The sequence below is a fragment of the Olea europaea genome, unplaced genomic scaffold (assembly GCF_002742605.1).
Source record: "Olea europaea var. sylvestris unplaced genomic scaffold, O_europaea_v1 scaffold1636, whole genome shotgun sequence".
NCBI lineage: Eukaryota > Viridiplantae > Streptophyta > Magnoliopsida > Lamiales > Oleaceae > Olea > Olea europaea.
The window spans coordinates 76630-101115 of NW_019234008.1; the positions used below are offsets into that span (position 1 = coordinate 76630).

General features: G+C 34.1%; 3 protein-coding genes across 4 annotated transcripts in view; 2 read left to right on the forward strand and 1 right to left on the reverse strand.

Moving 5' to 3' along the window:
* The window catches only part of LOC111377313 (vesicle-associated membrane protein 721-like), a 5082-nt gene extending 791 nt beyond the window's left edge, over nucleotides 1–4291 (forward strand). Inside the window, exons 2-9 of the mRNA XM_023000390.1 lie at nucleotides 1517–1658; nucleotides 1809–1929; nucleotides 2065–2127; nucleotides 2298–2348; nucleotides 2529–2677; nucleotides 2828–2948; nucleotides 3084–3146; nucleotides 3918–4291. Of these exons, the coding sequence (XP_022856158.1) occupies nucleotides 1517–1658; nucleotides 1809–1929; nucleotides 2065–2127; nucleotides 2298–2348; nucleotides 2529–2677; nucleotides 2828–2948; nucleotides 3084–3146; nucleotides 3918–4064 (857 nt within the window). The 3' untranslated portion in view covers nucleotides 4065–4291. The remainder of the gene's footprint in view (nucleotides 1–1516; nucleotides 1659–1808; nucleotides 1930–2064; nucleotides 2128–2297; nucleotides 2349–2528; nucleotides 2678–2827; nucleotides 2949–3083; nucleotides 3147–3917) is intronic.
* A 10452-nt stretch (nucleotides 4292–14743) lies between these two features.
* Nucleotides 14744–17449, reverse strand: LOC111377314 (protein FAR1-RELATED SEQUENCE 5-like). Its single transcript, XM_023000392.1, has 2 exons — nucleotides 17413–17449; nucleotides 14744–16722 (listed from the first exon to the last, which is right to left on the reverse strand). Exons 1-2 carry the CDS (start codon nucleotides 17447–17449, stop codon nucleotides 14744–14746), a joined length of 2016 nt encoding a protein of 671 aa, XP_022856160.1.
* Nucleotides 17450–18314: 865 nt separating this feature from the next.
* On the forward strand, nucleotides 18315–22132 carry LOC111377302 (cold and drought-regulated protein CORA-like). Of its 2 annotated transcripts, XM_023000374.1 has the most exons (9): nucleotides 18315–18337; nucleotides 18444–18615; nucleotides 20274–20354; nucleotides 20441–20529; nucleotides 20698–20772; nucleotides 21127–21239; nucleotides 21321–21398; nucleotides 21506–21574; nucleotides 21730–22132. In XM_023000374.1, exons 1-9 carry the CDS (start codon nucleotides 18330–18332, stop codon nucleotides 21837–21839), a joined length of 795 nt encoding a protein of 264 aa, XP_022856142.1. In that variant the 5' UTR covers nucleotides 18315–18329; the 3' UTR covers nucleotides 21840–22132. The 2 variants fall into 2 exon arrangements, with proteins under 2 accessions (XP_022856142.1, XP_022856143.1); XM_023000375.1 differs by lacking the exons at nucleotides 18315–18337; nucleotides 18444–18615 and adding an exon at nucleotides 18919–19637.
* Nucleotides 22133–24486: the final 2354 nt, after the last annotated feature.

Consider the following 24486-nt stretch of genomic DNA (forward strand, 5'->3'; position numbering starts at 1 on the left):
CCCCCCCCCCCCCACCAAAACATATATTACTGATCAGAAGTGTTCTGTGCGGCCTCACTGTACGATCTTGCAGAAATTGAGAAATTGCCTGTCTCTGTTTATTAACTATGTAGCTTTTGAAATTAGTAGTGTTGTATGTTTCCATAATTAATTTCATAAAATACGTAACTGCAGAAAGCTAAGGAGGTTTTTTTTTTTCTTTTTAATTCCTTTGCTGGGATGGGCTTTACTTTTTGAGCCCCTTTTTTTCCACCAACATACATTCTTGAACAATGATTTGAATGCATTTCAACCACACATTTTTCAATAAAATAATATTAAACATAAACTCAAAATTTTTCATTATTTTTTAACCACACATTCTCCAGCATAACACTATTGCAAAACAATCAATGTTTTGCTGTTGAAATAGTTACGTCTTTTAGACTTTTGCAGGGCTTATTCTTTCTTAAATGAAAGAGGAGAATTGACAACCTTAAGTTCAATATACTGCAAACTTTTTGTTAATTTCTTGTAACTATTATCAAATTAGTACATTAGAAAATTTGTTTTTCTTCCCACTAAAGTGCAGTTGACTTCAATTTGACAGAAACTTAAATAGAGTTCAGTATTATCTACTGTTCCACCCTATGATACACGGACACAGACACGTGTGTCCGACACGATACGTGTCGGATACTTCGACTCGTGATTTTTTAAAAAAGTACAAACATGACACGTCGTTGACACGTTCATTAAATTCTTTAAAATTCTTCATTTATATAGTTAAAATTTAGTTTTACACTTATTATTGATTTTTATTTTTATTTTTGTTGAAATCTTTTAAATTTGAGTGCTTATTTATTATTTACTAATAATTTTGAGTTAAAAATATATAATAGCTATAGCAAGAAAATAAAATGATTATTATATAGTGTCCGAAGAGTGTCGATATCGACACGCGTTGGACACGGACATGCTACCCGAGTTAGAGTGTCCATGCTACATAGGTTCCACCCTTCCTTTAGGTATCTTGATTGCTTAACCTTTGTTACTCTGACTATATATCTTTTCTTTTACATTGCTCACTGTTTATGTGTGTTGATTTGCGATGATTTGCTTCATGTTTCCCCTTTATATTGCTGGTTGTGGAAATATCATGTATTGTGTTCTGTTTTTTCTTTGACTTAAGCAGGCCACCGCTGGCTATGCTAATTAATGTTGAATTAATCTGATTTCAATAATTCCATCCTTCTTCCCCCATCTTTGGAAACTTAAATGACTGGAACTGTCTCGCAGATTTTGAATGGTCCCATCCTTTATTACCATCTTATTGGTGGACAAAGATTGGTACCATGCAGAAGAAGAAATAAATATGCCAATTTTTTTATAAACTATCATCTAGATCAGTGTGGTTGAAGATGTGCATCTTTCAACAAATATACAATACACAGACCATCTTGCCTGTCTCAGTCTTCTGTTAATTTGGTTTTTCTATCTCTAAGGTTAGACTGACTTTTCTGTATTTGAATGACAGCTTATTGTGTTGTTGCTGTTGAATCTGTTGGCAGACAGATTCCTATGGCATTCCTTGAGCGAATTAAGGAGGATTTCACCAAGAAATATAGTGGGGGAAAGGCTGGCACCGCTGTTGCTAACAGCCTGAATAGAGAATTTGGGTAATCTCCATATAGTTATATTGTGAATTAAGAGTTGGGAGCAATGTTCTCTTTTCCACCCTGAATCTGTGTTTCGTGCTTTCCCTTTTTTCCCTTATATAAATTCTACAATTAATGAATTTGTCTATCAAAATAATGACAAAAATTTAGGCCCAAATTGAAGGAGCAAATGCAGTACTGTGTGGATCATCCAGAAGAGATCAACAAGCTTGCAAAGGTAAAAGCTCAGGTTTCAGAAGTCAAAGGGGTAATGATGGAAAACATTGAGAAGGTAAAGTGCATTTAACATTTGTATTAACTAATTCATCTTGTGAAATTTCGATGATCCAGCCTAAGATGATGTGAGAAGACTCAGATTCATAGAAGCATGATGCAAAATTTGTAATTGAGACTTTTGTCTTTGCAGGTTCTTGATCGTGGAGAGAAAATTGAACTTCTGGTGGATAAAACTGAGAATCTTCGTTCCCAGGTTTGTAAATATGCTGGTTGTGGAAATATCATGTATTGTGTTCTGTTTTTTCTTTGACTTAAGCAGGCCACTGCTGGCTATGCTAATTAATGTTGAATTAATCTGATTTCAATAATTCCATCCTTCTTCCCCCATCTTTGGAAACTTAAATGACTGGAACTGTCTCGCAGATTTTGAATGGTCCCATCCTTTATTACCATCTTATTGGTGGACAAAGATTGGTACCATGCAGAAGAAGAAATAAATATGCCAATTTTTTTATAAACTATCATCTAGATCAGTGTGGTTGAAGATGTGCATCTTTCAACAAATATACAATACACAGACCATCTTGCCTGTCTCAGTCTTCTGTTAATTTGGTTTTTCTATCTCTAAGGTTAGACTGACTTTTCTGTATTTGAATGACAGCTTATTGTGTTGTTGCTGTTGAATCTGTTGGCAGACAGATTCCTATGGCATTCCTTGAGCGAATTAAGGAGGATTTCACCAAGAAATATAGTGGGGGAAAGGCTGGCACCGCTGTTGCTAACAGCCTGAATAGAGAATTTGGGTAATCTCCATATAGTTATATTGTGAATTAAGAGTTGGGAGCAATGTTCTCTTTTCCACCCTGAATCTGTGTTTCGTGCTTTCCCTTTTTTCCCTTATATAAATTCTACAATTAATGAATTTGTCTATCAAAATAATGACAAAAATTTAGGCCCAAATTGAAGGAGCAAATGCAGTACTGTGTGGATCATCCAGAAGAGATCAACAAGCTTGCAAAGGTAAAAGCTCAGGTTTCAGAAGTCAAAGGGGTAATGATGGAAAACATTGAGAAGGTAAAGTGCATTTAACATTTGTATTAACTAATTCATCTTGTGAAATTTCGATGATCCAGCCTAAGATGATGTGAGAAGACTCAGATTCATAGAAGCATGATGCAAAATTTGTAATTGAGACTTTTGTCTTTGCAGGTTCTTGATCGTGGAGAGAAAATTGAACTTCTGGTGGATAAAACTGAGAATCTTCGTTCCCAGGTTTGTAAATAATGATGCATTTTTTACTATGCATGAAGAGTCTTGAACGTTTTGTTTTAAAAAGTTTGGTTGGTTATGAATTCTAGTATCGACTTCGTGATTAGCTATCGATTGAGATACTATAGCACTTCGAAGAGAGGATACCTTACAGATTGTAATAATGAAAAAGAAATTAATCCCCGTGCTGGTAGGAGGCAAATGCTCCATGAGAAAACAAGCATAATATATGGAGCCCTTAGAGATGATGAAAGAAACATAACTACTAATGACGTGCCCTGGCCATGTAGAGTTACAGATTTTGATGAATTCACGTTTAGGGGTTATAGTTGTAAAATTATAAATTTTGGGAATTGAAAGCAAGGTATAGCTCAATGACACATTGTTAGTGAAGAAAAAGTATGAAAACTCTAGATTTTATAGGATTCTGTCTTTCAATTTCTTTAGGCATAACCACCTTAATTTGATATTTGGATTTAGGTTTCTCGTTTGTCTCTATTGGATAGACAATGGTATTGTTCAGTATTTCAGTATTGGATTAGTTGATACGGTGGAGGAATGGCTCTGATGACATTAGTGGCTTTTTGACGTGAATGAATGCTCTTTCACTGAGAGTTCTTTCTTTTAAAAATTTCTTCATGATTTTTTTCTTGGGGAGTTAATATTCTCTGGTATTTTTTAATTTCCTGTATCCTATCTTGTGCCCTAAGATTTCAAATTATCACACTTTTGCCTCTTATAGATGATGCTATGAGCATTACGACTTTATTGCAGGCACAAGATTTTAGGACACAAGGGACCAAGATGAGGAGAAAGATGTGGCTGCAGAATATGAAGATAAAACTCATTGTCCTTGGCATCATCATTGCTTTGATTCTTATCATAGTATTGTCAGTTTGTGGTGGATTCAAATGTCATTAGTGTGTGTGTGGTCCAACGTGTTTCATTAGCAGTCATTCATGAACATGTGTGTGTTCTATCGTCCAATTATTTCACGTTTATTTCCCATTTTTTTCCGTGACATATTTTTCTCTTGCTATAGTTCGGATTTTGTTGGACAATGCTTGTATAGCTTGTGATTATGAATCTTCTTGAATATACCATTGGTCCTTGCTCATCATTGAGAAAGTCATTGCTTTACCTTTCAACTGAGGGAGTAAAATGTATTTTTAGTCCTATGTTTAGAGCCGATGTTGATTTTGTTGACAATTTCACATATTGGGGACACATAAAGCCAATGATCTGCTCAACTGAATCCTCCTCATGTCATTGATACTTCCATGTTTTCCCGTTACATTTGTCGTCTTTAAGTTACTTGTATCGTATCGTTGATAACCTTGGGTGGCACGTTGTTAGTAATATTAATTGATACGTCATCACTAAAAATATGGATCCATTTTAGAATAATGTTGTGTCCTCAATAGGACCATCTTCTTGTGATATGACATGAAATAATGAGATTAATCAATTGAGTTTTGTATTTAGATGTTTAATTGATCTTAGCCATATCTCGTGGATGGTTTCGGAAAATTTTCCTTTATATGAATTTTTAGTTTTTATTTTGATATTATTATATTCAAGTTTGAAAATTGTTTTCGTAGTTAAAGTCCTCATTTGAGCCTCAATCTAAAAAAAAACTTTGGGTTCATTTGGTTTGCATTTCAGTTTTGAATTTTGAGTTCATTTTCAATTTTCTCTTTTGAGTGTTTATTTTAAGATTTTTAAAAATGTATTTTTATTTGTCAATTTGAAAAATTATTTCTCGAAACAAAAATTTCAAGAACACGTTTGAATTTGAAATTTTGCAAATTATTTTATGACATTTTTATTTTATGAAATTTGATTATTCAGTAAAAATTGAATAATTTTATAGTGATATATTATCAAATAATATATAAATTTTAAAGTTGATGAATATTATAATATTTTTTCTCTCACCAAAAGTAATATAAAAATAAATAATAAATTAAATTAAAGCTGCGGATGGGCATAAGTATACCAATCAACGAAGAAGCTAAGGCCATCTCCAACCCAACATCAAATTTTGCACCATTTTTCACCAAATTTTGCACCAAATCTTGCACCAAACTAAAATTCATCTCCAACCATTACACCAAATGAACACTATTTAACCATTTTCTTCCCTTTTTTTATTCTTTCTAATCTACTTATTTGAAATATTATTTATTTAATTATTTTAGAAATACATAAATTACTAAATAAATAATTACGTTAAATTACGGAAAAGATTAAATTCATTAATAAATATAAAAAATATAGAACAATTAATAAAAATACTACAACAACGAAAATATGAAATAATGCCATTAGAAAATAGTACAATACATTTCGAATTTGGATAGACGACATTACGAAGTCGTTAAATTTTTGCAATTTAATTTTCAGAATTCATATGTTCATCCCACAAATGATCGATTAATGCATTTCGAAGTGCAATGTGAGTTTCTTTATCCTTGATTTGTCTATGACGAGCAAGGAATCCCTGAAAATGTCGATTTTCGTCTTCAACCAACTCAACTTCTGGACTTGACGCTTCCGTCCATTCTTGAATTGGTGCATCAACATTACGTTCGTCCTCGATAATCATGTTATGCATTATTATGCACTTTTTTATGTATCTTTTTAAAAATAAAAATAAAATTAGATTATCGTATGTATGTTGCTCTATTTAATATATTTCGTGTTAACTTTAATAAATAATCGTGTTTGATGTATTTTAAATTGTTTTTGTCTTTTAATTAATTAATTAATTATTATGTCTTACATTTAAAATTTATTTTAAACACAAATAATATTAATATTAATAAAAATAATAATAATTTATTGTATTAAAAAATATATAGCACAAATTACATAGATACCCTCAACAAATTTATTTGGGAAATGTAAAATAAGGGCAAAATGGGAATTTTACACTTTACACCATTTTGGTGCAAAGTAAATAGTGTTGCACCATATTTGGTGCAACACTATTCACTTTGCACCATTTTGCACCAAAATGGTGCAAAGTTTGGTATTGGATTGGAGCAATTTTGCACCAAAAAATGGTGCAATGGTGTTGTGGTTGGAGATGGCCTAAGGCCTGCTCACCCTAAAAAAAGAGGTTGAAAAGGCACATTAGCATGAGGAAGGAATAGTAATTGACAACTACCCTCACTCCGAAAAGGAAGGGCTAGTACGATGTTTATACAAGAATTAAAAATAAAAATTAATAAAGTGAACTGAGAATATTTTTATCTATATAAATTTAGATATATTTTTGAACTTTTTATGTAAATAATCATTAACAACTTGAACTATTTTTGTTTTTTAGAAATTTTTCGAATTATATATTTTTTAGATTTTTTTGAATTTGAAATTTTATTTTTTAGAATCTATAATTTTTTGTTATTTAAATTTATTTGATAGAATTATATATATAATTTTAAATTTTTATTAAAATATAATTTTTACTTAAACACTTAGGCCCTATTCTCTTTACCGTTTTCGGGTCGTTTTCTGTTTTCGATTTTTCAAAACGGTGAAAACGCATTCTCTTTCCCGTTTTCGAAAACGAATTTTCGAAAACGAAAAAAAATTTGTGAAGAAAACACAAAACGACTTTTTTGTCGTTTTGGGTGTTTTCAGTGTAAAACTTGAAAAAATTGAAAACGCGGGATACACTTCTTTTTTTTGTTTTTTGTTTTGAGAAACTAACAAAAAGAACGCATTTTCAACAATTTCAAAACAAACACTCAAAACACAAAACTCAAAATGAATTCAAAACTCAAAACACAAAACTGAAATACAAAGAGAACACCCCCTTATTTTTCAAGTTTTGAGCGTTTTTAGGATTTTTGTTGAAAAACACTCAAATAGTCAAAATTACTTTTTGATTTTCGTGTTATATATTTATCCTTATTTTCGAAAATACATTTTTTAAAAATATCAGATCAAACACATTTTCAGTGTTTTGAAAAATTGGAAACAGAAAATAGTCTGAAAACAGCAAATCAAACGCACCTTTACTTTTTTCTCTAATTTATTTTCAAGTACTTATTTTCTCCATAAAATAATTTTGCATGTAAATTTAAATTTTTTCGTATTTTTTAACCACACACTCAAAAAATTACTATTACCAAATTTTGCCCCTGTTTGGCCCCCATTTTGGGGAAAAATTAATGAGTGCAATAGTGTTTTTTTTTTTTGAAAAATAAGTGGTTGAAAAAGAAAGAAAAATTTTCGATTTACGTGTAATATTATTTTATGAAAGATTATGTAGTTGAAAATATGAGAGAGAAAAATGAAATGTAATAGAATGAAAATTAATGGGGGCCAAACGGGGGCTTAGTATCCTACCCTTACACACACAACCCTCGCCTTATCCATTTTCGCACTCAAACTCAAAAACTATCCATCCCAGGTCTTCACACTTAATCAATTACCATACTATTTCCCCACCCACCATCGTCCTCTCACCCAAAAGAACCAAATATGGTGACAGAGCATCTGCTATGGCAGTGATTAGGGCGGCACGATCGACCTTCCGAAGATCCCAACAATAAAGTGGCGTTTGTCGATTTCTTTTCAATTGGACACATCCTTCATTGAATTGGTCCACGGCCTTTGAAAGCGACGTCCTCTCACCCGCCCCGAGCGGTAAAGATGATGCCTTTTAGTTGTTTTGCTATTTCCATCCATATTTTTACACCCTTTTGTTGATGATTTTTTTTTTTTAAGTTAAAATACGGTGGCATGGAATTCGACTTTGAATTGGAACGTGAAAACCTAATTTGAATCACCAAGGAAGAGAAATTTAGTATTTGTTTCTACCAGAGCCTATATTAAATTATAGCAGCTCAAACTAACAAGATTTAAAAAGACACACTTCCAAATTTAACAAACAGACCATAAATTCAAAGAAAGTGGGGGAAATTGTGGAATTAGAGATGAAAGGCGAATAAAACATTTCAGAATAATTCTGGTCTTCGTGCTGCTCCGCGTAGCACAGAGCTCCTGAATTGTATGGGTCTGTTGATAGAATGCAGGATTGTTTGTAATCTCATTACCTCTCTACTTACTAATATCAATTTGATTATATGTATATACTAGATTCATATCCAAGTTGATATAAAACAATGTATGACTGCAAGCATCATATGCTGACTTTGCTTTATATAAAAGATTTCAGCTGCAATTGATGGTTTTGGTTATTGCCATAATTATTACAACTTAGAACTCTTTAATTGTTTTATTTATTTTGATTAATCTCTATTATGTTGTGTTTCTTGTCGCTACTTGCATGTGTTCCTTTTGGATCAAAACCTGTTGATGAAGGCTCTTTGACCATCTCAGGTCTGCATCTCATTGTGATCCATTTTACAAAGATGGGTTTCCTCTTTGCTTTGCATAATTTTATCAACTTATGTATCTTTTCAAGCATAATCTGCTTTAGTTGCAATGAATTGTGATAGGGCATCTAAAATAAATGGGGAGTTATGCATACTCAAAGAGCCTTTACACCTAGGAGGTTCTCGATCGTACATACGTGATTATGCACCTCTAATTTATTATTCAATGTCTAGTTCAGACTCTTATTCAATAAGTTTGACAAGTTCGAAGCCGGTAGAATTTCCCCTCTTTTATAGAAGGCAAGACTTCACAAGAATAGCTTATGCCATGTTCTTGTTAAATAAGGAGTGTAGCACTTCTTAATTTTTTAAGGTGTCAAACCATATTGGAACATATACATTATTTTTGGAGCATTATAAGACAGTATAATAATGATCTTACATGAATTTTCTGTTATACAAGGCTCAGAGCTGTGCATATAAATTTTTCTTGTTCATTTTGTTCCCATCCACATTTTTGCGTTTTTGCACATGAATGTTGATTCTTTTTACTGATGTGTAGATCAGGAAAGTAGTGTGAGCTCATTATTCAGCTTCTAAACATTTTTGTACCTATCATTCAACAGATATTCTTACTTAAATGAAGCAATTTTAACTCCAACGTAATTTGTTAAAAGAATGATATTATCTACTTTTTGTAATTGCATTTGATTGTGGAGAAGATCTTTGGAGTAGTTGTTGAATCTTATACAAGCATTTATCTTTTATCATCCACTAACATGATTTTTAGTAAATATGAAACTGTACAACTAACCTGTTATTAGATGACATTGGATTTATTTATATCCAATTTCAATTTTCTGCATATAGTTTGCAATCGACTTCTTCACAAATTACATTGCTATTTCTATGTCATGTTGATGATCTTCTCTATTTTAATCGATGACCTTTTCGTACGTGGAGAGTGCATGCACGGATAGTGCAGTGTGCACTCGCCTCTTCGCGTTGCGCGAAAAGGCACTGCACCTCTCCGTGCTACGCGAAGAACGGCGCAACTTGAATTTTTTTCTCATTTCTTTAGGCAAATTCCTTCATTTATGTATTGTTTCATTTTTTAGTAATTTTTTTTTATTATATCTCGATCAATTTAAGTCGAATTTGAATTTTGTTTGTTGGAAAATAATCCTTAAGAGTATGACTCTCGATTTTAGTCACTATCTTGATTTTTTCCATTTTTTGGGGAAAAAAAAGTTCCATCTCAAACATTAAGATAATCAATGAATATAACGTACACTTATATTTAACATTTACCAATAAACACGCGACACACGTTTTCCTCACTAGTGCCTAAAAAAAGGCTCAACTAGGGCCAAATTAGACTCTTTTGATTTCACGTCCGAACGATCACTGTTCATGGGATGATTTTGAATGTGTCTAGAATAGCTTTTTATTATGATGTCAAATTCAAATATCAAATGCTATTTGCTTCAAAATTTCCAAACTAAAATTCATCAATGACAATTAAAAAGAAAGTAATACTTTATAGCATCATTGATGTTAAAATACCAGTTTAGATGACACTAATGTGATATTAAATGAGAGGTATAATTAAATGAATTACTTAATTTTGTTTAGATGACACTAATGTGATATTAAATGAGAGGTATAATTAAATGAATTACTTAATTTTATCACTCAGTGTCGCCTAAATTGATATTGTAATACCAATAATACCAGATAACATTATTTTTAATCAATACAAACACCATTTATGACATTTAATTGAGCAGGGCTTTAAACCTTTTTGGTGTGCTCGCGTGTTATTATTTTTTGATTGTGCTACATGTATATTATATCTTACAAATTTGTTTGACGATAGATGATGTAGCGAAATTTGATTGAATCATTGAATCAAAGTTTCATCAATCAAATAAAAAAAAATACTTTCTTACTTTTCTTTTCTTTTTGACACTTCATTAATCTGGAAAAAAAATTAGGTAAATTCGAGCACAACAAACATTTTTCAATATTATGTGAACTATGCTATTTGGACATTAATTTTTGACACTTTGATTGATGCTTGAATATTGTCATGTGTCAATTAGATGGAAAAATTATTTAAAATTTATAAGCCCTGTTTGATCCTCATTACCCGAAAATGAAAATGGAGGGAATAGTATTTTTTAGAAAAATGAGTGGTTGAAAAAGAATGAAAAATTTTCGATTTACGTGTAATATTATTTTATGGAAGATTGTGTGGTTGAAAATAGGAGAGAGAAAAATGAAATGTAATATAATGTAATGGAAAATTCTAAATGTACACAAACGAATCCCGAATGTTTTACACAATGCTGACGTGGCGATACATTTGAACTCAAAAAAACGTCTACAGTGGTCAAAATATCTCTCTCTTTCCTCTCTCTTCATTTAACAGGAAATGACAATTTACAATGAATGCTGACAATTTCTCTCTCTTCAGACGTCTCCGTCTCTCTGTGGGTAGGATTCAACCTTTCACAGTTTACAATGAAAATTCACAATCTCTTTGTTAGACTCTCTCTTTCTCTCTAACGACGGGCCGAAATCCCTCTCTGCAACAGTGGATTTGTATTCGAGACGAAAACTTCCTTCAAACGCCGACGGTGAGGAGAACGGGGAAGACGACGACATCACAGTATTTGAAATAGCTCCTTCAAGTTGAGATCTGAAACGATTTTCATATCCATTTTTGGTATTATTTTAACAAAGCAGATTATTCAAAACTTATATAGAAAAACAAAATTACAATAAAGCATTTTAGTTAATTGAATATTGAAAAAGTTTGAAAGGCATTTTTCTTTGGTCTGTGCGGAATTATTTTAATTTCTGCGAATAGTTGACGGTCTACAATTTTTTATTTTTTTTTCCTTGCGAGATCTATAATGTTCTTTTCAGTGGCAATAATTTAATGTCTTGGTCATATGATGATTGTATATTCTTGCATATTCGCGTTTTGGGGTAAATTATTTCTAATAATATTTGAACATTTTCTATCAATTACTCTGATTCTTATTACAAAATTACGACACTGAATAGTTTTGTTTTTATATATCTTTTGAAGTCTAGTGAGAACTTTGGTCCATTAACGTTGATTTGCTTGTGCATATCTCTTATGTGTCGTGATTTAATAGCAAAAGCATATCCTTTGTGCTACTTCATGTCTTCCTCATTGTATTTATGCCGAGTTGAGGAAATTTTAGATTTATTTATTGAATTTGTATAAAAGCAAAGTTTATATGAGAAAAGTAAATTTGTGTCCAGTGTTTGAATTGATATTAAGGCAGTTCTCTCCTCGTATCATTTGAATATCATCCTTACTTGGTTTGCCCGGTGTTAATGTATCTCGAGTTTAAATGATTTATTTTTCATAATCTGAACACTGAAGAAAAATATAATGTAGTACTTGCAGTCATCTACACCAAAGTTCCACTTCAATTTAGATTGCAAACACCCCAGTTAGATAGAATTTTTTTGACATTTTGTTTATTTACCTTTCCATTTGGCCCTTCTTTCGCTATAGAAACCAAATGATGTGATATCTATTTGCATTCACTTCAATTAATGTGTTGTATGTATAGTTAGAATGAACTTTCAAAACTTCAAATGTAAAGAGAATAAAAGGTTAATTTAAGGCACTATGTAATTTGCTTTTTGCACATCTTTCATGTGTTACAGTTACTTTTATTTCAACAAGCATATATAGTATGTACATTTCATTTTTTGGCACTTGATTAAATTTTTTAATGTCTCTGTTCTTTACTCAGATTCAATATTTTTGTCACTTGATTAATTGTTTTTATTGGATTAGGATTGTTATATGGGTGGCCAAAACAGGGGATTATGTCATTCTTGTAGGATTGCGGGACACATGTTGCCGGAATGTCCAAAAAAGATTAAATGTCCAAACTGTGGTGAGGGCTTCGTTAGGTGGTTGGAGGTAGAAAAGAATTCGGATAATAAAGGGTTGTTGTTCCATAGTTGTACCTGCAACTGTCGGCTTTTCAAGTTTTCTAACATTGCGCCGTATAAAGAGTATTCATTGCAAGGTGAATCAAGTGGCACTACCAACAGAAGTGAACCGGTAGACGATTTGTCCCGTATGTTGACGATGTGTGCAAAAATAACCGAGGAGAGAAACTTAGAGATTTCATTCAACATCACCATACGCAAAGGGAAACGAGTTTTCGGAAGATGTAGAATGAAATATATGTAATTGAGTAGCTTCGAGTTATTGTAATTAAAATTGCAGTGATGGCTGTCTTTGGAGCACATTTTCTGTGAAGTTGTCTTGATGTATGTAGTGAACTATTACAAGTGTTGTCAATCAAATTCCATGTTGCAGTACATTGCTTATTTGGTTGTCTACCCAATTATGTTGCCGTACTTACAATGTTGATCTTATTTTAACATTCTGCATTTGATACCTTTGACCTTTATGTAAATAAACAATGTATAATTTTTTGTCCACGTGTAATTTATTCGCATTGAATTTTCAATTTGGGTTTAATATAGATTCGTTAATCTGTATAGTGATAACAGTTTCTTGTAACTGTAGAATCTGATACAATTTGTCACTTGATGGATGTCTCGTCTCTATTATAGCTTGTATGTATTGGATTTGCAGGTTCCTCAAATTGGATACCAATCGATAAGAGCGGTTGCTGTTTTCTTCTAGTTATCGAAGCATTTTATGTATTTTACTTTATTTCCTTGTTTGGTCAAGAATTCAACTATAAATACGAGTCGGGCTATTGATGAATTAAATATACAATATTTCCTCTCCTAGTTGCTCTTCTTCCTCTCTTCTCCTTCTGTGTTCTCCTTTTTCCCCTTCGTCTACATTTCTAGTTCTCATTATAAGCGTCCATCGTCACTTGATAGCTATGAAGTTTTTACTGGGAGTTCCATTGGATAAAACCATTGTGGATTGTCTTGGTCTTGGACATATTTATAAAAAAATTGTAAATAAATACTGAAGAAAAGGCACTCATATAGAGACGCAGTGTTTGGTGAAAGGAAAGGAAGTCGAGGATAAATTTTTTGTACAATTTATTCTCATGGTCGAGCTTCTCATCATTTTCAAATGCTCTCTTGTTACTGGGTTTTGCTGTTTTGTCATTGGTAACTTGAAAATTTTATCCGCAAGCATTCGTGAGAACGATGTATCTCTGCCATTTCAGTAATTTAGTAGTGGTGTTTTGGGCACTAAAAGTGTTGAACATTCAAGAATTTTGATGGTTACTGCACCAACTCAACCTTTTAATGCGACTTTTTTTGATAACATTTAATATAAAACTCATGCTAAATTAAAGAAAACCAATGTTGTACCTAATATAAAACTCATCAAAAATATATTACCAAGATTCCACAACAATCAACTACATCAAATGCTGGAATTTAAAACTCACAACAGTCAACTACATCAAAATGCTGGGATTTAAAACCTGTACATCAGAAAACAACTCCTACATAAAAATGAGCTGGAATTTTAAACCCCTACATCAAAATCTCCAATGCTCTCCTGCGTGCCGATCTCCTGCGAAATTGGAATTCATTAAAAAATCATCGAAGTATGGCAAAGTATGGCAAGTCATTGATACAATATGCTCTCGGTGACCTTCAATTTATAAAGGTTTCTTATAGATAAAATTTATTCTAACACCAATTACATAGGCAGATAAAATTTTTTCTAACACCAACAACATTTAAAATCTAAAATATGCCTTGAAAACATGATATGTGAAGGAGTGTGGACTTCAAATCTCATCAATTCAAATGCTATAATTTATCCAATGGCTACTGCTACTGGTCTTTCAACCGTGAATCATCTTGCCAATTTGAAACAAATAAAAATTGATTCCAAACAACCAATTATCATCATGGAAGACAAGCTTAACTCATTACTGAACATTGAACATTATACAAGAATAGTTAAAAGCAAAAAGTGCACCTGAACGTTTAATGAGGATGAAACTTTGTCTTTTTGCCTGTTCGATGTAGATGAGTTTGCCATTTGTAAATCATGGAGAACACACTCAGTTCAATCTATAGAGTGATTATCAAATTATAGAATTCTTCTCGAAATCATACCTTTCGACTGAGTTTTGATTTTCTAGAACCAGCTTTTAGACATCCCTTTCGACGAAGTTTTTTAGGAGCTCCCTTGCTTTTTGTGTATTTTGGGTCGAAGATAATTCCGCTAGCACACTTTCAGGCTTCATCCAAGCGTTGAGAGCCCACGCTACTATACTTCAACATGGAAGAATCATTTGTTTGGATTTCAATCCATTCCATGATACCACGTGACCGTGACTCATCGTGTGCTACGATGTCCGCTAACTTCGCAAATGCATTGCACATTTCCTCATATCTAATTTGGTCTGGAGTACTAACCCAACCATCATACGTAATCGGAACCCTTATGTACAATATGTTCACATCCCTTCTCCATCTCCTCAGAATGTACTTCTCAGGAACTAAGTGCACTTGGTTTCGAATCAAAACCGTCACCGCGTACTTGCAAATAATTCCTCTGAACTCGAACAGGTGACAACTACACTCAAACTCGCATTCATTTCTACGAAAGCACACTTTAAAGATTTTTGTCTTCATACAGTTGTTCAGAATAATGTCCTCACGTACATCGTACGTAGTATGCAAGTACGTCTCATTAAGTCCTAAGACTTCACAATACATCTTTCCTGTAAATTGTTCTTGAAACTCCTTGAACTTCGCGATGGTGTAAACTGATTGGAATTGCCTTTCCATGTCGTACCTTGTCGCACATGGGACCATTTGTGAAAATGATTTGAAGTCCGCTTGAAACTCCTTTTCAACTTTACTTTTCAAGGCACGCTCATATTGCTCTACAAACTGCTTCAGAGATGTTTTCGAATGAACATAGCCGTCAAAAAATGCATTAATACCTTCACTCCGTTGCGTGGTTGACATACCGGCCCAAAATGAGGTTTTCAAAAAGCATGGTACCCATCGACCTCTTTCATTGTACAGGCTGCTCAACCAAGCATGTTCTAACAAGTCATATTCGGCGAGCATATTATTCCATCCTTGTTCAAATTTCTCGCAACTTTGCACATAATATACCAATGCATGAACGGTAGCAAGAATGGAAGCTTTATGTCTATGGCCCCCAAACTTTTCTGGTAACTTTTTCAGAATATGCCACAGACACCATCTATGCTTTGTGTTCGGGAACACGATTTCAATTGCATTTTGCATAGCACGGTCTTGATCTGTAATTATCCCACATGGAGCTCGAGCATGCATACATTCAAGCCAGGTTTTGAATAGACATACAAAGGTCCTTGTGTCTTCATTAGATAGCAAGCCACATCCGAGTAGAGTTGATTGTCCCTGGTGGTTTACCCCAACAAAAGGAGCGAAAGGCATCTCGTACTTGTTAATCAAATACGTGGTGTCAAATGTAACTATATCACCGAACTCCTTGCACGCTTGTCTACACCTGTTATCTGCCCAGAACACGTTCCGCAGTCGGGCCTCATCATCCAAGTCTATGCTAAAGAAGAAACCAGGACTGCGTGCTTTCATCTTCGTAAAATAAGCTTGTATTGCAAGAGCATCTCCTTCACCCAGTCTTAACCGTCGGACTTTATCAATGAAATTTCTACAATCTTTCTCAATGCACATAATATTTTCATAACCACCGGCTTCAACCACGGCTGAGTTAAAACTCTTATGTAATGGTATACCAGCTACGTCATTTATTTCAAGCTGTCTTCTCACACGTGCACTGATTTCTCGATTGCAGCGATATATCCTTGATTTCGACGGGCTTGTTTTGTGATTATGCTCCAGATGAACAGTGTTAATACGCCATGAGCCACTTAGATTTGAACATGCTGTCAATCTTGCTTTACATCCTGTTTGCATTGTTGGTTGAGGCTTCAGGATTGAATTTGAGCCAGTACTTCGACGGCCCTCCCGACTACATGTGAAAGTGACATAACGCACAACCCCATCCTCACCCTTCCTTGAATTTCTTTTCCTCATTGGAAATCCGACTTGGTATGCATAGTTCTTGTAAAATTCGAACACCTCATTCTCATCTTGGAACTTCATTCCAACACTAGGCACAATAATATCAGTTCCTTCTTGTAAACTCATGTCATTCGGATTATCGTCTTCGGATGAAGGGATTTCCAAAATACCTACATTCATGACAGGAGGAACAACAAATCAAAATAAGAACTCTTGGAGGGGGACACTGTACATTTTGTAATGGATATGATTGTACTAAAGAATGAACAACAATCAAAATAAGCCTTTTTTCAATTGGACCTAAATTGAGGTTTAAGAATGAACAACAATCAAACTGCATCTAAAATGCTATTGTAAGCAGTAGTGAATTTAAGCACTGTCCTAGTAGTGAACATGAACAATAATCTGCTATTTTAAGCCCTACTTATAAGTATTGTTACTGAAATAAATATTTTTTTTTAACGTAACATGTGAGTTTGTGTATGTATAAGAAAATAAAGAAGTAGCCCGACAAATGGATTAACGCTATTGTAAGCAGCAAATATAAATTGAGGTTTACCTATAATTTCAACAATCAATCAGATTAACTATCACTTCAATTTCTTAAACTGCATCTAAATTGAGGTTTGCCTATAATTAACTTATTGTACACTAGATTAACTATCACTTAATTCACCAGAAATAATTAAATAAAAAGTCATAAATAAGTGAATAAGTAATTATCATGCAAATAAATTGTTGGTGCCCAGTGCAATTGCCAAAATCATTTCACGCTCTACGGTATCTGGGCATATGAAGATTACAAAAAAAAAACAAATTCTTGGATTAACAATACTGCCAGGGAAGAAAAGAAATGTTACCCATGTTGTTGCCGGACTCGATGTTGCCTCCTTCCATTTCATATTCTTCTCTACAATAACTGGGTTTCGGGTGAATTACGAACGGTGCAGATAACGAGGTCGGACTCACCGTCGCGCCGTCGCCGGCATCAAGCTAGGTTTCCCCTCGTTCCATTTCTCAGTCGCCTTTGTGGGGTGAGGGCGGGGGGAAAAGGGGGATTTGGAAGAGAGGTGAAATGGGCGGGCAAAATGGCGGGCAAATGGTGGATGCGAGGTTTAATCATCAACGCTCATTCGTGCAGTACATGTGTTCTCCTTTGTTCTGATTATTAATAGTTTTTCTTTATAAATTGCTATATACCTTTTTCGTAGAATTGCGAATGCAGCTGCAGCTTCTCAAGATGGAATCAAGAGAATATCCCGAGGTCCCTGCACGTATTTCAAGTGAGGAAGATGTAGCACAACATTCGTTGATGAACTTGGAACAAAACCATAAATTAGGAGCCGAAGACTGGGAAGCTTCTTATGTTCTTGATGTGCTGATCAACTCGGGTTTTGAAGAATCTGACCTCGACTTGTTTAGAACAACATGGCACTCCTCGAAATGCCCTTTAAATCCTGAGTTGTTTGATGACCTTGAGAAGAAATATAGTCATGAGCAAATGGAGTCAAGGTCTGAAATGGGCGGGCAAATGGTGGATGCGAGGTTTAACATTTCCAAGAAAAATCCAATTTCTCAGGCTTAACGAGATTTTCAGTTTCAAAACTCAAAATATCGCCACATCAGATTGTGTAACCCATTGTGTGAACCAATGGTTACATGTAGCACTATCTTAATGTAATTTAATGGGGATCAAACGGGGGTTAAAGTGTGCACCGTGTCCATGCAGCAACCCAACTCTCAACTAAAAGATGGTAAATCGGCCCAAAAAGGCCGAATGAAAAGGTGACAAATCCCTATTCTCAATCCCAAGCAAGGGTTTAGATTTTAGTTTCTCTCTCTACCTATATCAATATATATACACGCATATGCACTGATAATTTGTTTCTAGGGTTTTAGGGATTTCATATTCGTTTCCAATTTCATCTTTGGAAAAAGAAATGGATAGATACCAGAAGGTTGAAAAGCCGAAACCGGAATTGCCGATTAACGAAAATGAGATCCGAATCACTTCTCAGGGTTTGGTCCGTAATTACATCAGCTATGCTACTAATCTTCTTCAGGTTATACCCTAATTACCTTTATCTCCCATTGCTATTATTATTATTATTATTTTATTTTTATTTTTTTTGTGGTTTTTGTCTCTGATTTCGCGTACTCCTTTTTTGTCTTTGATTTGTTTCTAACGCATCAAGACATTATGGGTTTTAGTGGCGTTCTTGTGATATCGTGCTTGAATTTGAGCGCTGTGATATTCTTTTCTTGGTTCTACGGTTATCTTCTTGGAATGATTGTATGAGTTTCTTTATTTATATTTATTTTGCCTTTTTTTTTTTTCAAAAATGTCTTCGTTCAATGATTGTGTTAAATTCTTATCAAAAAATAAAAAATCAAAAAATGATTGTGTTAAATTTATGTTCACATCCGATAAAATTAAATCCCACACGCATACACGCAGATGCTCTTATTGTTATGCATGTGAATTTATTTGTTTGAAAATCTAGATATACATGCACAATAATGTACACCATTTTTATTACGTTGAATCTTTTGATGTTTATTTGCACTCTTTTTATTTGAGTTCGGTAAATATGGCGAGTTTTACCCATTACCATATTTAAGGGGCTTGAGACAGATTGTCTCTGTTGTCTATTTATCTTCACAATTTTTTTTTCTCTCTCTCTCAATTACTTTATCTCTGGCGGCCACGTAGAATAATGAAAACTTGTGTTTGCACATTTTTTGACTTGTATTTCTGATAGCAGATGCAGTTATGCCTGGGACATAACAATGCCTTGTGGGTTGAAAAAAACATTACTTCTTGTTTTCTGATTTCTATTGCCTCTGTTTATATAATGGACATGCTTGCAGCACCATTAGAGGATGATATGCTTATAATTTGATGTTATTATCCTGTAATAGAATCTGGACTCTGTTATTGTTGAAACCAGAGTTATTCCCCATTGTGGATCCATTTCATCCTGAACTGATCAGCATATCTACGGAAGGACGAGTAGTAACCTAGTACAATTCAAAGAAATGGCACGATGCTGTTGCATAACAATTAGGAGAATCCAGAATAAAAGTAAGCACATATACTATTCAAGTCTTTTTAAAAAAATATCATTACCTACCAAGCATAGGCCAAGGTGCAGAAACTTTTTGCTTTTGATAGTCTGAATTATGAAGAATGAAATTTACGTTAACCAAACACATTGGTCACAAGTGGGAGTAATGTATTAATTATTACTAAACTGCAGTATTGATGATCCAGAAATGAGTTTGGATCATGAAATCTTTGGCCAAGATATGATTCATGCAAATTAGGGCTCTGGTTAGTGTTGCAAGCTTATCCAACTTTTTTAAGTCTAAAGGTTGAAAGTGAATAGCATGTTTGATTTTTGTTGATTGATTGAGACTTAATAAATATTTTAGAATCAAATCTTTTTTTTCTCAATTTGGTGCATTTGTTTTGTTTTGTTCCGATTTTTCTTTATCCCGTCTCACGTGCATTCCTTGTTTCACTTGTTCTCACAGACTTGGGTCCTTGAACAAGTAAAACCTTAAAATTCCATGGGGTTGATGCCATGGTATTTCTTGTTTAATGGGTAGCACCCCCTTGGAAGAATTGTGTTGTGAACTGATCAAGTTATTGTATGCATTTGTTGTGCGCTGTCATCCAAATGTTCTAGCTAAGCTTGTTATAATTCTTGATGTTTAGGAGAGAGATGGGAAAGAGATTGTCTTGAAAGCAATGGGTCAGGCAATAAGCAAGACTGTGGCTATTGCAGAGATTATCAAGGTACCTCCATAAATATCTAGTGTATATGTCTCTTTTTTATTTGTTTGGATTAAATGGCTGAACTCAGTCCTTTTGTTTTGAAACAGAGAAGAATCCCTAGATTGCATCAAGACATCACCATCAGTTCGATGAGAATAACTGATACATTTGAACCCATTGAAGAGGGCCTTGAGACGTAAGTTTCAACTCTTTTGTACTTTGTTGTTGCCCCTTTATTATTTTAATTCGCACGCAGCTTTATGGACGCAGTGGTGTTTTATTTTTGTGATCATCAAATAAATGCATTTTCCAAGTTGATGATATACTTCTGAGTCTTTAATATTGATTTTAATACCTAATTCAGAGTGGAGCAGACTCGTCATGTCTCATTGATTTCCATCACCTTGTCAACTAAGGAGCTCAACAAGATTTCTCCTGGGTAATTTTCAAATTCTTTGAATCTTCACTACTTTTTTTAATGGAGGATTTAGAGGAAAAGAGGGAGGTGAGGAGGTAGATAATATAAATGCACATGCTCTAATATCTCTATTGATTCCGAAAATGTTGCTTTGATGAGGTAGTTTGGAAAAATTTATGTTTTAGATCCTACGAGTTTTTCACAACTGTGCGCATATTTTCTTATAGGGTTTAGCAACTAGCATATTCGTGTTCCTTTGTCCATTTTCATGAGTTTGGCTCTTTTTGTTTGGAAGTGTTTACTTCATCTTTTTGCACGTGCATATTATTTGACTTTACATGATATTCTCTGAGCATAATTCTTTATCTACCGTAGGTACCAAGCTCCGTCTTCTGTGGAGCAAACTCAACAACAATATGACTATCATCCACAGCAACTGAGACCATCACCTAGACAAGTGCATCCAGTATATAATGCTGGTAACGGAGGTAATATGAAGAAAAGGAATTGAAATGGACCCTTATTATTGAACCATCACGTCCCTGATATTAATGAAATTTGATATATAGATTCATATGGGAGAGGAAGAGCTCGTGGCAGAGGTAGGGGACGGGGTTGGAGCAGAGGTGGATATGCAAGTTATCAAGGTACTCATTCATAGAATCTATTTTTTCCTATGATGTGGACCATTTTATCAGGTGTTGCATCCAGTGATCTATATTTCTGACTCCCACAACATCTTTCATCCTGGCAGAAAATGGTGGATATTCAAATTGGGGTCAAGGTGGCAGGCGTCGTGGAGGTGGTAATTGGGGTTACCGTGGTTAGTGTGCCTCTTTAACTCAAGATTGTCGAACAAATTATTTTCTGCTAATGTCTGGAATTCCAGGAAACATGTCAAAATATATGCAGTTTAAAGTTTGAACTTGTTCTGGAATTGTTCATGATAAGAAATGTCATCTTTTCGTTTACTGGCAGGTGCTGGATATGGAAGAGGCAGAGGTGGAGGTGGCAGAGGCTATGGCCGTGGTCGGGGAAGTGGAAGGATGGGCAACAACTATGCAAGGGATGATGGCAACCAGACATAGTTTCAGAATAGTTCTTGAATGGTTCCATTGGCCTCATGGTTTTACCTTATCTGATTTGTGTTTTCTTGTGGCTTATGTGACCTTGGGTCGTTAAGTAGTTCATTTGCTCGACTTTTATCTTGTTGATATGGGTCGAGCTTGTTCTAAATATTGCTTTTATTTTAATGCCAAAGAGGAAGTATAGCCGGGTTGAGTCTTCCATAATTCTTTGATTTGTGTCGCTAATATGTTTTCCCAGTTTCAAAATACTAGTTTAAGTTTCAGTGCCTATGTGAATCTCTCTCTTCATATCTTCCTGTGTGTTCGTTGTGTGGGGGGTGTTCCATCTCTTACCGTGCTTTATAACATATTAGAAAACTAAAAAATTAATTATACTCTAAAGTAAAATGATATATAACTTGGGATAGACGAAAAAGGAAATCAAACTTATCTTTATGGGACGGAGGAAGTATGAATTTTGTATGCACAAGAATTCAACGTTTTACTTTTAACGAATAGGATAGAAAGCGTGTAAGGTAAAAGTAATAGTCTATAATTTAATTCTGAAGCATGGTTTGCCCTTTCATGATCGTCCCCATAAATCAATGTTCATTTTCGTCCTATTCTCAAAACTATCAATACGATATGACACAATGTTTCATTTGTTTTCGTATAAATAAAAATCCATTCTACCTTAAAAGATATTACGACTTCAAGTATAGCACACTGAACATAAGATTTTACTCTACATTTAACTGTGTGCTTTAAGATAAAAATAATTGGGCTTGATTGCTCTGGACGAGATCCCGAGGCTTCCCCCTAACTATGTTCCTAGCTTTAGGCAATCGTCTATGACGTCCATAGTTAAGGTCGGCCATGGTATTGAATTGTTTACAGTAAAGTTTTTATATTTTACTATGTTATCGAGTAAATAATATATTCATTTACAAATTTTGACAATATAGTAACGGCAAATAGTTTCCTCTTAGGCAAGAGGTGAACTATTTTGTTGTTATTCACACTAACAAGGTTCATAAAATCGTTGGTGGAATGGCCAAAAATAAAATTCAAATGGAAAAACGACAAGTGTGTTTTCGTCAGCACAATTACAACATTTTTAATAGGATTGATGTTAATGTATGTGTCCTATAAGAGAGGTTAGATTCAGCCGTAGAACCAACCAATTTGGAATCTAGAATATAATATCTTTTCACTAGGTACGCCAAAGACTTGTCATAACAAATACTTCATGTTTGTTTCTGATTTTAATTAGATTTTAATCATAATTTCATACTTGAAAGTGAGAAATTTAGCCCTTGTTTGAAATAATATATTTTTAGAGAATTTATGATTATAAAATAAGAAAAAAAAATTCGATTTACGTATAAATTTATTATATTGGAGAATGTGTAATTTAAGATGAGTAACAGGGGAATGAGTTTTGAAATAATGATATTTTGGAGAATGTGTGGTGAAAAATGTAAAAACAATTTTGAATTTATATACAAAATATTTTATTGTATGAATATGTGGTTAAAAAAGAGTGAAAGAAAAAAGAGTTTTGATTTAATGAATGTTAAACAGGGCTTATGTATTATCAAAATTTCAATATAAATATTTTTTGAGGAAATTACATCTCGCCCTACCTTTAGAGATCTGTGTTCTAAAATCAGATGAAAAGTTTCACATTTCACAAATCAGATATTTCATTTTTAAATACCAAATATTTAATATACAATTTTCATCCCAAATCCTAATCAATTTTCCCTTCTCTCTCTCACCCTCATCTCTTTTCACCGGAGTCGCTTTGACCCCCAGTTCTCTTGTCTCCTTCACTAAGCTGCAGCGACAATGACCTACAACTGGGAGCGCTATGTAGAATGGAGCTTCTCTTCATCGAAGCTGCATCGAAGACCTAGACGATAGCGGAGAGATAAAATTGCAACGCTGTGCTTCGCGCAAAACACGCATTGTTGCAGTTTAGGTGCTGATGGTGTGCTACAAATGGTTGCGGCTGGTAGATCTGCAGTAAGGTAAGGTGGTTTTGGTTTTGTTTTTTAGAGTGGAAGCGACAGCTTTTTTGGCTGGCTGCTGGTATGGTGGTTGGTTGCGGTGGTGGTATCGTGATGGTTTCTTCTTGCATATTCTGTGAAGGAGTGTTTGGGTGTGGTGGTGGTTGAAAATGGTGGAGGTGGTGATGGCAGTGATTGTTGAGGCGGCGACGACGGCGATAAGGCGATAGCGTTTTGGATCTAATTTGTTGGTGGAGAGCTGGTGGTGGTGGGGGTTGTGGTGGTAAAGCGATAGTGGTGGTGTTGTTGCTTGTAGTTGTTGTGGGGTGTGGCTGTAGTCGTGGCGCCGGCGGTGTGGTTGAGATGGGGTTGGATGCCTTTAACCAATTATCCCTCCACTATTAAAAGAGGGAATGTGCAAGTTACTATTCATTTGTGAAGTATTTTGTATTTGTTCATCCTACATCATTGCTATGTTACCCTCCAAAAATCTAACACTATTTTACCATCTCCAACTTGAGGGTTCAATGGTCCTGATACAAAATATGGCATTGTTTATTGCTTTCACACTTGAATCCAACGTCTATCACTTATTTTACTGAATATTTACTATTTATCTGACACTTGGTAACCTCTTTTGTTGACTAGAAAAAGCA